The 15,040-nt window shown below is 35.7% G+C and overlaps 1 protein-coding gene and 1 long non-coding RNA gene across 5 annotated transcripts; one reads left to right on the top strand and one right to left on the bottom strand.

Annotated features, from left to right (window-relative positions):
• Positions 1 to 1,307: 1,307 nt before the first annotated feature.
• Positions 1,308 to 13,739, bottom strand: LOC124441900 (protein O-mannosyl-transferase 2-like). Of its 4 annotated transcripts, none has more exons than XM_046992375.1 (20): positions 13,472 to 13,739; positions 12,146 to 12,230; positions 11,932 to 12,036; positions 11,752 to 11,860; positions 11,416 to 11,524; positions 11,152 to 11,217; positions 10,689 to 10,889; positions 10,409 to 10,491; positions 9,987 to 10,163; positions 9,430 to 9,490; positions 8,992 to 9,070; positions 8,681 to 8,832; positions 8,010 to 8,111; positions 7,598 to 7,661; positions 7,295 to 7,366; positions 7,139 to 7,189; positions 2,521 to 2,626; positions 2,183 to 2,323; positions 1,871 to 1,985; positions 1,308 to 1,545 (listed from the first exon to the last, which is right to left on the bottom strand). In XM_046992375.1, the coding sequence occupies exons 1-20, from the start codon at positions 13,624 to 13,626 to the stop codon at positions 1,440 to 1,442; spliced, it is 2,139 nt and encodes a 712-aa protein (XP_046848331.1). In that variant the 5' UTR covers positions 13,627 to 13,739; the 3' UTR covers positions 1,308 to 1,439. The 4 variants fall into 4 exon arrangements, with proteins under 4 accessions (XP_046848331.1, XP_046848330.1, XP_046848332.1 ...); XM_046992374.1 differs by lacking the exon at positions 13,472 to 13,739 and adding an exon at positions 12,645 to 13,078; XM_046992376.1 differs by lacking the exons at positions 1,308 to 1,545; positions 1,871 to 1,985; positions 13,472 to 13,739 and adding an exon at positions 12,645 to 13,078 and having other exon boundaries at positions 1,993 to 2,323.
• On the top strand, positions 13,059 to 14,007 carry LOC124441901. The gene is made up of 3 exons (XR_006947028.1): positions 13,059 to 13,161; positions 13,237 to 13,626; positions 13,735 to 14,007. It is a non-coding gene; the product is annotated as an uncharacterized LOC124441901 (long non-coding RNA).
• The last annotated feature ends 1,033 nt before the right edge of the window (positions 14,008 to 15,040 follow it).

The raw sequence follows: 15,040 nt of genomic DNA, 5'->3' as shown, positions 1-15,040 counted from the left end.
AGGATCAAAATTGGATAATGGTATAGTGCCATCTCAAAATTGCATGTTTAGTGCTTTGAACCGGAAGTAAAAGTGTAGGATGAATATATTCAAAGAACTTCGGCAAACGTGAAACAAAAAAATTCTTCTTAAAATTATCGATCAATTTCGACATTAAAATAAAATACTTCTAGCAATCATTTACTAGGTATACTGACTATATGGTATTCGACGTTCGTCTCTTGTCTATCAATTCTTTTCTTGAATGAAATTATAATTAGTAACAAGGAAGTCTCTAACTATAATCAGTGTATCAACTGACTAATTTCATCTCATAAACATGATTGAGCTGCGCGTGAACTTTGAACTAAAACGTTTTCCATATCTCCTATCATACATGAATCCTTAACACGCGAATCTTGAAACTGTTTTATGTACTTTGCAATGTCTTTGTTCATGTCTTTGCTCAATATCAAAATGATAGTTTGATGATCACAAATTGTTATTGCTTTAACAATCTGTTGTTGCAATCTTCAGAACACTTTCAGAGAGAGCTTAACAACTGAAACAGGGCTGATATTTGTTGCTATCTAACATCCATTTCCCAGTCTTGCGGACGTAGAATGAAAGGGCTTAACACAAGAGTCTGTCCCAGACATGACCAGTCTCAGTGACGGATTACTAGTTACGGGGCCTGCAGGCTAAGAAAAAAGGATTCAGGCATTGACATGATATCTACGTATTCCTCGCAGTAAATTCAGTCTTTTGATGACATTTGCGTTTTCGTATTCCTCCGTTTTTGTATTTCCTGACTTGTGTTGGTAACGGATAGTGTAAACAATAGGGAAAATTTTACATTTCAAACGAAATATAAAAAATCATTTGGAACCAGGAAAACACATGCACTACTTTAAGAGTTCTGAGTATTGCACATTTAAAAAGCAGATTGCGCAAAAGTTCATTACAAAAACTAGATACTAGTTACGTCTAAATACAACGGGCTTCTCCAAAGTCTGGGCTTGCAAGCTTCAGCCTACTTAGCCTTCTGGGTAATCCGCTACTGCTGAACTAATGTTGTTTTGTTGGTGGGAGAGCATTTGATGGTCATCCTTATGAGTAAGCAACTGCGTGTGACCTTCATTGACTGTGGTTGCATTGCTGGTTCTATAACAAGCGGAAGCTTGCTATTGCATCTCCAAAGTTGGATAGCGTGGAGGGGACGAAATCTCCTATCAAAACGTTAACATGCGGCGTTCTAGTGCCTTGCGCTTAAGAGGGTATCGGGAAGCATGGACCGAAAACGAGGTTTTTTGCTTTTGAATTTTATCTTTTTGTTTACAAGAGTTATTTTCATGAAATAAGCCAAGCAATGTTTCAATTAACTTCTTTTGACACTGCTTAGACAAAAGAATTGCCAGGAAATCCGCCCACTGATACGATGACTTTTCGTTAAAGAAATGTTATATCTCCCATGAATCCATCCATTTATAAGCTGCTTGAGTACAGTTATCTTGATGTGCCATTGGTCCGGACATGCCGTACGAGAGACCATGAAACATGTAAAAACTAAAAACGGAGAAGGAGAAATTCTTTACGATAATTATGAGCAAAACAATGAATGAACAACCGCTTTATTTTTCTTATTATTGTATAAACATTGAGTCATTTTTATTTAGCTATTCATGTTACTTGTTCTTGGAAAGTAGTATAATTTTTGTTTAACGTGTAGCAGTTGACGTATTTTGATCAGGATTGAAATGACGTTGAATCTTAAGTACTTATATAGTCCAGTGTAGTGTCTTCATTAGGAGTGATTTGATGCTGAATCTCGAGTCTTTATTTCGCTTAGCCATATTTCATTTTATGCCGCAACTCATACATTGACATTTACCTTATGATGCACACGATAAAAACAAGCGACACAAGTGAATAATAAAACATAATTCTATAAGCACTTGGTTCCACGTAAGACGATATACTTTGGAATAAATACTCTAAGATAACTCCTAAAATGAAAAAAAACAAACTTAATGAAATCAAGTGAAGCATGACATAATAATGGTATGGTATCGTATGGTATGGTATCGAATCGTATGGTATGGTATGGTATGGTATGGTATGGTATGGTATGGTATGGTATGGAGTCGTGTGGTATGATGCAATATGGTAAGATGAGAAAGGGAAGAAACAAAGAACATCAAACCTGCAAACATCGCACTAAACAAATAAGCTGGAAAGTAGTGATGAAAATATAAAACTCTTCCCATTAAAAAAAATGGAAAGTAATGAAGAGCCCATGCAAGTAGAAGCCAACATATAGCTGTGGTGAACTTTTGCTTGCGAGCTGCAACGTAAAAAATCGTTACACAAAAATAATTAAAGACATATACAACTGCATATTTATTTAACATAGTTTTGAACAATACATGAACTTAATCATTCATTCCTGTCAGTCATTCCATTAGCTATCATCAGAAAAGTTGTTCGAAAAGTATACTAGTTTAACAGAAAATACATAAGAACTCGAAAGACTTCACCAACCTTTTTCTTGCGGAGTGTCGACATAGCCCCGTTTTGTCCGCACTGCATTATAGACGAATATTGAGAGAAATAAAGCGACAGTAGCTAGGATTAACCACCAAATAACCTAAATTATCACAAAATTATACAATGATGTAAGAAACATTAGACTACTAATTATAAATGCACAATGAAAAGAAAAACATGTCAATCATACTTCAGTTAAATATACATATCGAAGGCGAAAACATCTTGTTTTTATTCCGTCCAAAGATTTGTGAACATATATTTCGAACGATCATTAAATGGCGCTCAACGTGGGGCCGGTAAGTAAGTATACGACGGTATTCTAGAACAGCTTCATTCGAAAACCAAAGCAATGTCGAAGGATAATATTGAACGACTTCGCGCCAAACGAGGCGGTTATCGTGGCGTGTGTACAAGGCTTGTAAAAGAAGCACTCGAGCTTCATCGAACGATGTAATGTCATCGCTGAACAACTCGAGAGTAAGATGAAGATCTTAGACGAAATAAACGACGAAATCATTGGGATATGCGATGTAACGGATATTGAACACGAAATTGAAGAAGCAGCCGCCGTCTCGGATAGAATTCTAAGCACTAGACGTAAAATTGAAGCAGCAAGAAAACCGGAGATTTGTCAAGAAACTATAAAAAGAAGGCAGAGTCCTACACCACAAGTCGAACAGATTCCTTTAGTGGTAGAAACAGCAAGCACGAGTAACACAACGATAAGCAACGATGAGAATAACACGAACACGAATGCGCTTAATACGAACACGAATGCGGTAAATATGAACACGATTGCGGTTAATACGAACACGAATGCGGTTAATACGAACACGAATACGGTCTATACGAACACGAATGCTATTGATACGATTACGAATGAAGTGATTAATACGAATTCTACGATTTTGAATGCCCCTATCAGAACAACACCAGCGATAATGATGCCAAAGCTTCCCAAACTTCAATTGCCAAAATTCAGTGGAAAGATCACAGAATGGAACGCCTTTTGGGACTTATACAATGCTACAATTCACAGTAACGAGAGTATGTCTAAGGTAAACAAATTCAATTACCTATTCTCATATATGCAGAAAACTGCTAAAGGATCCACAAAATCTTGAAGAATACAATAATGGTATTACTGAACAATTGGCAGCAGGAATAGTCGAAAGGGTTCCGGCATCTGATAAGGATTGTGGTAAAATTCACTATCTTCCCCATCATTGTGTCATACGAAAGGATAAGGTTACTACGAAGCTACGCGTTGTGTATGATGGATCTGCTACGACGAACTTGCGTAACTTTTCACTAAACGATTGCTTACTGACCGGGCCGAACCTCATTCCACAATCTTTGATTTGCTCGTCAAATTTCGACAAAACAAGATTGGGCTAGTTGCTGACATTGAGAAAGCATTCTTAATGATTGGAATTGACAAGGAAGATAGAGACATGCTTCGTTTTTTGTGGCTAAGGGATGCTAGGGATCCTCATTCAGAAGTATTAAAGCTAAGGTTTTGTCGATTGGTTTTTGGTCTACGACCTTCGCCAGCAATTCTAGGAGCTACTATCAACCATCATTTGAAGACACACGAGAAGCAGGAGCCAGAAACTGTTGAACACTTGAAAAATTCTCTGTATGTCGATGATTTTGTGTCCGGTGCTGAAACCGATGAAACCGCTTTGCAAATATACAAGGGAACAAAGCAGTTGATGGCCAAAGGTGGATTCAACTTGCGAAAATGGAACTCGAATTCCAGTAACGTAGTGAAGTCTATCGAAGCGTTAGAAGGTAAAAAGAATTTGAGCTTGATTAGTGACAAGTCAAGCGTTAGTCAAGATGATCAGTCCTTTACAAAGTCGACAATTGCAAAAGAGTCACTGCTCACGGAACCCACTCAAGTCAAAGTACTAGGAATGGTGTGGGATACGGTGGAGGACACATTTCTAATCAATTTGACTGAAATAATCGAGTACGCCAATTCTTTACCTGTCACAAAGCAATCGTTGTTGAAATGGTCATCTAAAATCTTCGATCCCCTTGGATTCTTGTCTCCTTTTACGATAAGGCTCAAGATTCTGTTTCAAATCATGTGCTTGGATAGACTGGGATGGGACTGTGAACTGCATGGCAATCTGCGTGAACAGTGGAACGTTTTATTGTCAGAGTTAAGGTTTCTAAAATGATGTTCGTGTACCGAGGTGCTTTTATCCACCCCAACCGAAATACTTTACTGCACAAGTTCATGGATTCAGTGATGCATCTGAAAGTGCAATTGGTGCTGTTGTCTATGTAAGAACAGTCTATGAGAATGGTACCATCGACGTGAAATTAATCGCTTCAAAGACAAAGGTCGCACCAGTGAAAAAGCAAACGATTCCCCGTTTAGAGCTGGTGGCAGCGACTGTACTAGCGAAGTTAGTAGAGTCTTTGTTAAAGGCACTCAAGTGGAAGTTTTTTATTGGATTGACTCGATGACAGCACTTCACTGGATACGAAACGATCGAGCATGGAAACCATTCGTGCAGCATCGAGTGAACAAGATTCGAAGTATTTCGTTGACGGAATCTTGGAACTTTTGTCCTGGATCACTTAATCCAGCAGATTTACCCTCACGAGGTATTTCTGGGCAACTACTTTCGAATTCTTCCTCGTGGTTCAATGGACCCAAATTCTTGGCAAGGGACGAAGAAGAGTGGCCAAAACGTCCAGTTGGCAACCTCTCACAAAGTGACGAAGTTCTGAGGGAAATTGTGAAAGAGCATCCGAATGTCGTAAGATCACTAGTTTCGAATGAAATCAAACAACGAGCCATGCCAGATCTTAACAAAGCAATCGACATTACTCGTTATAGCTCCATGAAGAAACTTCTTCGAACAACTGCTTATGTAATGAGATTCATCAACATGTTAAAGAAGATGCCACGGTGCGAGCGAACGACAAACAAACTCACAACCACAGAAGAACTAAGCTCAGACGAAATAAGGAAGGCGCAGCTGCTGTGGATAAGGTCTACTCAACAACTATCCTTTGAAAAGGAAATACTATTCCTTCTGTCAAAGAATGTCAATTCTTCAATACCCATTTACGTTAAGCAATTTGGGCTATTTCTCGACGGTGATCACGTGCTGCGGTGCCATGGGAGACTGAAGAATTCATCGCTGAATCTGGAGAGCAAAAATCCTGTATTGCTTCCAAAGGAATCAAGATTTGTGGAGTTATTAATATACGAGGTTCACCACAATGTGAAGCACAGCGGGATTCGTGATACACTAACAACCATTAGAGAGCATTATTGGATAATCCGTGGTCGAGAAGCAGTAAAGAAAATCGTCAGGAAATGTGTCGTTTGTCGTAAAGCCGAAGGTCTTCCTTATGGGGGAACGCCTCCTCCAGATCTTCCTGTTAGCAGAGTGTCGGATGATCCCCCTTTCACAAACGTAGGTTTGGACTTTGCCGGACCTTTGTTCGTACGAGAGAGTTGTGAAAGGAATAATTTGTCAAATAATCCAACAAAGGTGTATATTCTATTGTTTACGTGTGCGTCTACTAGAGCCATTCATCTGGAGCTCACTCCTTCCTTAAGCGTTCCAGCCTTTCTCCGCGCGTTCCGCAGATACGCTAGTCGACGAGCACTGCCAGCTCTTCTTATTTCCGATAATGCTAAGACTTTCCGAGCTGCATGCTTAGAAATTCGCAAGTTATGTCGTTCTGAGGAAGTGTTACGCTATCTTGCAAACCATAAGATTACATGGCAATTTATCGTCGAAAAGGTCCCTTGGTGGGGAGGCTTCTGGGAACGTTTGATTCGAAGCGAGAAACGTCCGTTGCGAAAGGTAGTTGGTAGAACCAATCTAACCTACGACGAGTTGCATACTATTGTGGTTGAAATCGAGGGCGTAATAAATGCACGACCCCTAACCTACGTGTACGATGATGAAGAAGCTGTATCTCTTCCGCTAAGCCCGTCGCAACGATCAAACAAAACGTATCTTTTGGAAGGTGGCGAAAGTTGAACAATTGTTACTAGGTGGCGATGGAATTACACGAGCTGCACAAGTCAGAGTCCTTCGTGGAGACTCTAGTCATTCACACTTGTTGCGACGTTCTATCAGGCAACTTATTCCAATTGAGGTTCATCAGGAAGAAGACAGTAACGAAAGAGTAGAGAACGATAAGAAAGGCGAAGAAGAACAAGTGCTTCGTCCAACTGATCGACCACAACGCAGCGCGGGAATAACAGGACAATTGCGAAGATTGCAGAATACAAACAAGCTCTAAACAACTGTACATTCTTAGCTAAAAATAGTTTTCTTTTTTTTGTTTTGTTTGTTGACAACATTTTATTATGTCAACCCTGGGGAGTGTAAGAAACATTAGACTACTAATTATAAATGCACAATAGAAAAGAAAAACATGTCAATCATACTTCAGTTAAATATACATATCGAAGGCGAAAACATCTTGTTTTTATTCCGTCCAAAGATTTGTGAGCATATATTTCGAACGATCATTAAAAATGACAAATAACTGTAGCAATAAAAATTTTCAGTGATTGATTTCAAAGGAAGAAATACAATATGTATATGAATGATTTGTTTCTTACCGGATTCCCAAGTAAGTAAACACGCTGATTTCCACCAGAGAAAACTTGACCCTAGGATAAAAATTTCTTTTTGAGCATTTAACGAAGTTTTTCTCCACAGTTCTTTCTAACAAGTTTTCCGCTCATAAAAGTTAGAAACGGCTTAAAAAAATTTACCCTATAGTTGATTGGCCACTGCCATGGTTTTGATGTCACTTCACCTTCTTTCGGTTTAAAACCGCTGTTTGTCTTGAAATGAAAATAAACAAAAATAAATCTGAATATGGTTATGTCGAAATCGTTGAATTTATTAACTAATGAACCATGGATGATAAAAAGTTTTAAACGAAAACTGCATTGAAAAATTGAATAATGTGAATTAAACGGCAGCGGTTAACACCTGAAAACAATACTGACCAATCAAACTCGAAAAAAAGTACAATCGTCGATCTTGGACGCTTGTAAATAAAATAGAAATACCTGGGCCATGACGGCATGGGATTCAAAAACACTTTCAAGAAAAGACGGGTGAAATAATTCAAAAAAAAACTCCTTCAACATTTCCTTCTCCTTCCAATTTCCTTCTCAGCTACATTTCCTTCTCAGCTACATTTCCTTCTCAGCTACATTTCCTTCTCAGCTACATTTCCTTCTCAGCTACATTTCCTTCTCCTTCCTTCTCATATTCCTTCTCAGCTACATTTCCTTCTCCTCCTCTCCTTCTCAGCTACATTTCCTTCTCAGCTCCTCTCCTTCTCAGCTACATTTCCTTCTCAGCTACCTCTCCTTCTCAGCTACATTTCCTTCTCAGCTACCTCTCCTTCTCAGCTACATTTCCTTCCCAGCTACATTTCCTTCTCAGCTACCTCTCCTTCTCAGCTACATTTCCTTCTCAGTAATCTTACCTCGATTGTTCACATGAGATTCAACATTCCATTTGCTGTTACTGTGCGTCTGTACTGGATTACACGTCATCTCCAGTTGCTCCCATCCCCTAACAAAAAACGATGAGTTATTAAATGAGTATCAACCAAGTGAGACTAAGCCTTAGGTATCGTGTTACCAAAGCAGTGTCGTGTTTTGAACAAAGTTCAATTAACTAAATTAAGAAGGTACAACAGCGGCAAATAGAATAAATATTAAATGCAATTCAATTTTCAATATGAATATGATAGTCCTACATTAAATAGATCTAGATATAAAAGAACAAAAAATGTATAATTACACAAGGCTTAAAATCTATTTAAGATAGTTATATATTCACATGGTATTGAACTACACATTAAGGTTAAGACATGTTAAAGTAGTTTAAAGGGACCTTGAGTACAAGAGAAGGTTCGCGCTTATGTATGAGAAAGTTTTCGTAGATCATGAGCTCGTAATTGTCAACGAAAGAGAAGAGACTCAAGAAGTCATTAAAATCGGCAGTATGAGCTGTGTTTGTTACATAAGAAAGAATAACGGTAGGTAGATGGTAGACAAGAGGGTCTAGAAGTCATATATTTGAATATCATATTCATATCTGAAACTCTCTTTACGCCATGCAAATCTCTGAACACTAACCATTTTGGTAAAGTATTTGTTCCACCATACAATGCACAACCCGTTCCAACGTGTATAAGACGAAAGACTGTCTTCACAGTCTTCACAAGATCTCCGTCTTTGCCATTAATGATTTGAATTTGCCAGAAATCATTGCTGTCGCCTTCGCCGTTCTATAGAAAAATACCAAGGCTGTAAATTTCACTTTATCGAAATGAGTTTTACCATGGAACTTTATGACATTTTGGTCAGCTTGAACGCTAATTTATTGTCATATTCTTTATTATTTTTGGGAAATTTTACAATGTAAAATAAAAGTTTATGCAAAGTACCTCCCCATAACATGATACTTGATAATGATGTTGAGTTAATGCAGATTTCTGAGCATGACTGTGAAGATTTCTCTTTGTACTAAAAACAAAAAGAAAGCTAGAATGATGAAGAGGGTATTATTAAAGCAAAGAAAAAGAATCATAATGGTACAACGTAACAAAACAATTAATATTTCTTCGAATGATAAAACATCCGGGTTTATTTCAAAAGTTTCTTTATCACTTATTGAAAAAAATTATTTAGCAAAACATCAAATTCTAAAGTGCAAGTGGTCACGTGTGATATTGTCATGACAACACACGTCAAGAAATATAAATATTACTAAAATATGTCATACAAAAACTAGAAATTAGAAAAGGAGGTAGACAGTAATAAGTAAACAAAATGTAACATGAAGTATTCACAGCATATTTCACATTAAGGTTTGCAAGACTTACGGAATGTGCTCAAGTCGAATAATATCCAAATGTTTTACGTACTCTACAGGAGCATTTGGATCTAATAAAGAAAACAGCAATATAAGCATCTACTCATACATCTACAAGCAAATAAATGAGTGAATCACAAAAAATTTGCAGAATATACAGACAAGTTTTAGTGCTAACGTAAGAACTGCAACAGTTATTGAGGACTAAGTGAGTGTGAAAATACATTTTTTTGAAACAAGTCAAAGAATGAAGGCATGCCCAATCTGAATTCATAGATACGGCAACGACTAACAAGCTCACTTGGTCAAAAATTATAAAAAAATCTTCTGAGCATGTGCAGTACACGGAGACCGCGCCTTCCTCTAGAGCCGGTGAACCTTTTCGCGCTTCTTTTGGAGTTAAAATCTCCTTCTAAATGTTCTAATTGGAGCAGGTTATTTGATGTCTTGAAGTTTGTTAATAATGTATACAGTTGAATAGCTTAGCAGAAGTTGAAATCTGTCACGTAACGTCATGATTCAACATCTTATTTTAAAGATATTATCACAAAAGGGGTTAAAGCTAACCATATGATTCTGTAGACTTCTTTACCAACCAATCATTGTTAGGATCTTTATGTGAATAACCAGTCACTTGCTGTTGTGTAGGCGGATGTTCCTCTGGATACAAATGATGATGAGAATGAAGCAATGCTCCACCTGGGCGATTATTTTTTAACGTGATCATCGAACCGTAAGCCAAATCTACATTGAAGTAATACATATGTGTAAAATGCTGGTTAGTATCCAAGGTTTTTATATAACATTTAAAACTAATCATTTGCAATCATTATTTTTTATTGTCCATTCTCATTATCAATCTGATAAAATTGTCAATCCTTTTCAATCATTGCCAATCGCTCTTTATCCTTTTTTATCCCTCTCAATTTTTCTAAATGCATACTTTCCACAGAAAAACAATTTATTGGTGATTAAATCATGGTACTTACGCTCTGGTAAAGACGTCTGATACAGTTCGTTTCCTTTCAATGTCGACTGAAATGCCGAACTGAAAAAACCATCACCAGGACCACTAAATAAATATAATATTATATAATATATGAGTCTGGAGTGAGAAAGATTTAACCTCATCATGTTGTGTGTCTAGCAGTTATAACACAAACTTAACTATATAAAAACTTTGAACATAATGGAAGAAATTCTTCTTTTGTAAATTTTGTTTTTAACTAGGCTAAAAGAAAATCAATTTCAATATTCATTCTGTTTTACCTGGTCTTAAGGATGGTGAAATGCACAGCAAACCAAAAGAGATAAACAAAGATAGGAAGCAAAATAAGACAAACAACTCTTGCCATAAAATGTTTAGCAATTGAAAACAATGACATCCCTAGATCACCCAACATGTTCCATAAGTCCACAACAGTAACAACACCAGCCCAAAGAATGACAAAAAGTCCAACCCATTTACAACTAAATGTCAACACAAATTAACTGTTGTCAGACAATACAAGTGTTATGGAAGATCAAGTATGTTGATTTCTTATGCATTGATAATTTTAATTACAACATGAGATAATAAATGTTAGTTCTTTTGAATTCTAACAAAAGAAAACCAGTCCATGTACACTAAATTCTTCAAGACTAGAATAAATCTGTAGCTAAAACTTCTTTTGTTACCTACAGTAATGACAAACATAGTTAAATTAGCAGACATTAAAGTATATTGTCTTACCTAAAGGCATTTGCCAAATTGATGCCAGATAAAGTCAACCAGAACCACCATTCAAAACTCCAAGGACTAAATGTTTTAAGAAATTGGACATTACAGTAAAGTACAGTTTAAAAATAAATAAGAACAAATCTACCTAAACTTATCACAATGAAACTAAAAACAGTTCATATTGACCAGAACAAAGAGTTTTCATAATGTTCCAGCCATCCTTCAGCCAACAAAATATAGCAAGAATAGTAAAAAATATCATATTATAAACTATACCTGCAACTATGCGTTTGAAATTTTACCACACAAAAAACAGCCAACATGATATAGAACATGAGAATAGGATCCAGTAGGATGTATTGGGATATTGTGAGGCAGCCAGTATCTATAAAGATTTGCATCCAAGAAAAACAAAGTAGGTATAAATGGAAGTCTTCTTAGTTCATTCTGGGGTCACAAAAAAATCCTTTATCACTATGTGCTAGAACACACAGATTAGCAGAATAAGTACTTTTTAGCTCAAAAAACTATCACACTTTACTTGTATTTTGATTTTAACATAAAGTAGTAAAAGACAGTAATAAATTTATAAGGGAAAGTACAAGATCTTACCAAATAAAATAAAAGATGCAGACATCAATGATGCACTTGTTGAACGTGTCCATTCCCACACAATAAGATATGCCAATGGAACACACAAAGAACCCATTACTGCACAAAACTAAAAAGAATAAGACAATCTCGATAAAGAATAAAGAGAAAATAAAGTAATATAACTTCCCACTTACGTACCACACGCATTCCAATGTAAGTGCTATCATCATATTGATCACCAGGTTTTTCAAATGGAAAATGTCCATCATAACCTGTGAGTAAACCAGCCCATGCAATTGACATCTAAATAAAATATATTTGGTTTTTGTTAAATGTATTTGCTCCAAGTTAGTCCTTTGCCCAACCGTTATTCCAACACCATAAAAACAGTGATACATATTATAATACCTACCTTGGCCAATGGTGGATGAACATCAAAGAAGAACTGTCCGGCAATGTAGAAATTTGCATGCTTTCCAAAATGGGTTTCATCCCAGCTAAAGAATGGTCAAAATTAAAATGGTTTTATATAGATAAATATATGTAACTCAATGTTATCATATTAAAGTTTCTGTTTTTAAAATCTTTCTTTAGTACATGTGTAGCATTTTAACTGATATTGTATATTGAAATTCTACTTTCTGGATAGCAAATTTTGCTTTTTAAAACAGTTTGCAGATTCAACTGCCTACATGTACGTATATTCTAAAAATCTAAGGAGTTTTATCACAAAAATTTAAGCTTGCAATTCGATTTGATAATTTGAAATGATAAACCTACTATGCATCCAAATAGAAATTTTTTTGGCTTTAATCTTTATTATTACAATTCACAAGTATTTTCTTGGTCACTTCCACTGACTTGAGATGCTATATACTTTTCTCATACGTAAAACTTTATTAAAAACTCACCATATATGTTTGGGTTGGTTTATTACATAAAATCTTGTGATGAAAGTAAAAATTGTCACAGCTATAAATATTGCAGTTCTCAAAACATGACTAGGTAAAGACAACCCAAACATTGGACTGGATTTTTGTTTGCACACGTATTGAAGCTTCTTGGACACAAAATCCTCAGTATTTTTAAGCATTTTACTTGAGCAGTCCCGTTCCATAGCATATGCCCTTTTTTCAATTAACAAAATTGTTAGATACTTTTGCGAAAATAAAATATATTAAATAAAGTTTAGCAAACTTTTTGCATAATTTTCAAATTCAATTAAGAAATCGCACTCTCCTTCTTTCTATGCTAAAAATTGCGAATACTTGGTGTTATTTTATTATATTGACGCACGAGATTTTAGACAAAGTCCTGAGAACGAGAGTCATAAGTCAAGTCGTCAAGTCATTTACTCTTCATAGCCAAGCATCTATTTGATGGAGAATCGTGCTTTTCAGAGTTTCAGAAGCTGGCTCTGATTGTCAGGTTGTTTGGTAAAAAGCTTACTGTCAGTATTCTAATTCTAACCTTTTCATTCTCTTTGTATGTTGTTTTACCTAGGCTGCAATGATCGAACCCAGCTAATAAACTGAGAACTTAGAAATCTGGTTTGTTCTTAACAAATAGGTTTTTAATTCATTTACAATATGTTTTATCTTGTCTTGCATGATCATTTGTTAAAGTCAGAAAGAAAAAATAAAGGCGTGGAAACCTGTGAGTCACGTGGTCTCAGACTCTTAAAAATGAACAAATTCTCCAGTCATTATAAAAGCTCTTTAAAATTTCTAAAACTCACCAAATATGTCTTGGTTCTGTTAGTTTATGATATCGAGAAAACAAAGTCAACAAAGTAAGAACAAGCAACACTACAACGCGACCAACATTTGGCGTACATTCACCAAAGATCCATTTCTTAATAAATAGTGAATTTTTTATCTTATACCATGTCATGTAAGCAAAACCTTTTTTTTCATTGTCATGTCTGACAATTTTCCATGTGTCTTTTCGTCGTTCATATTTAGTTGGTCGTCGTCTGGTTTACACAATTTCTTTTCATAGGTCTGCTTTTCTACGGCATTTCTCCTGTCATCATCGTTACTTTCTAACGAGTTCGATTTCTTACTCTTGCTTGCATTTACATTGCTCTTGTGAAACTTTTTCTTGGCCATTTTTGATGGATTTTTATTGGAAAAATAAGAAAGACTGCATTCAAAGTTAATACGCGTAAAAACAAGCTTTTCAAAAACAAACTGTAGTGTTTGTATGTTACGTTTAATTTTCAATACATTTATAATGCTGAAAATAATTAAATAAAGATACAGAAAAGGACGACACGTCGATGTAAGAAATTTTCAACGTCATAAATTCTTCTTATTTCATGACTCAATGCTATGGTAACTATGTTTATTAATGTATCTTTTTTGTTTGGAAATCATTGAACGTACAGTGTTAACAATCGCTGTCGAGTAAAGTCTTTACATAATTTGAAATACAGAAGCATTTTGGCGATAAATTAGTAAGATCGGTAAAACGTACCATGTCATCAACAATCATAACGCAGCCAAAAAAGCTTTCTTGACCGTCAGTCAAAAATATACTTCACGGAAAAGGACCGAAAATTTCGAGAAAAATTCTCACAATTAAAGATTTACATACAAGCCGGCTTTTTCGCCTCGCTTTTGACTTTTTGGTTCATTGATTGAGCAAGATGATAGAACATACTCAAGTTGATTTTTCAATATGTGCTTGTAACTACACATCATGATATTAAATGCATAATGAAATCTGATAAAGGTTTAACTCGAAGCGATATCCCTGCGGCGATATTTGTGCATATAACTGTGCTAAATAATTATGTTTTTAAAGAATACTGCACAAAGTTAGTATTCTTCTTATGCTGGTCAATAAGCAATTATTGAGGTTGAGCATGATATCAATAATTATTCAGACCGATGTCATTGTTATATCAATAATTCTTGATATCATGCGACAAAGAATTCAATAATTGTTTTATTATTCACTGAAGTATTATCAAAACATATCAATATAAAACATTTTTCAAACCTACGCTAATTTGTTTTTGTCAGACTTATTTTGTCAGATTAGGTTTATTCAAGTTCGTCTCGTTTAAATATGTTGTAAATGTGTTCAAAGCCAGCTTCGCCGCTTTTTTAGTGTTTTCCGCATCCTTTTCCTTTAAAATCTTTCACATCCTTTTTAGAAACTGTGGCAAACATCGCTGTTGTTTGCTTTGATTTTTTTCAAAACCTTATTTTAATGGCGGCCATATGACGTCATAACCTACAGTATCGAGAATTATCTGCAGGTAGTTGACCAATCACAGCCGAGAATGCTCACATAGTGA

The sequence above is a fragment of the Xenia sp. Carnegie-2017 genome, unplaced genomic scaffold (genome assembly GCF_021976095.1).
Source record: "Xenia sp. Carnegie-2017 unplaced genomic scaffold, XeniaSp_v1 HiC_scaffold_20, whole genome shotgun sequence".
NCBI classification, from domain to species: domain Eukaryota; kingdom Metazoa; phylum Cnidaria; class Anthozoa; order Malacalcyonacea; family Xeniidae; genus Xenia; species Xenia sp. Carnegie-2017.
The sequence above is the reverse complement of the archived record's forward strand: the minus strand, read 5'-3'. Positions and strand labels throughout refer to the sequence as shown.

Coding starts and splice junctions, on each gene's coding strand:
- LOC124441900 (XM_046992374.1), bottom strand. CDS start 12,850: ATGGAACGGGACTGCTCAAGTAAAATGCTTAAAAATACTGAGGATTTT. Junction 8,833..8,991: donor AAGTATCATGTTATGGGGAG/GTACTTTGCATA, acceptor ATTTTTCTATAG/AACGGCGAAGGCGACAGCAA. Junction 1,546..1,870: donor TTTATCGTGTGCATCATAAG/GTAAATGTCAAT, acceptor CTCCGTTTTTAG/TTTTTACATGTTTCATGGTC.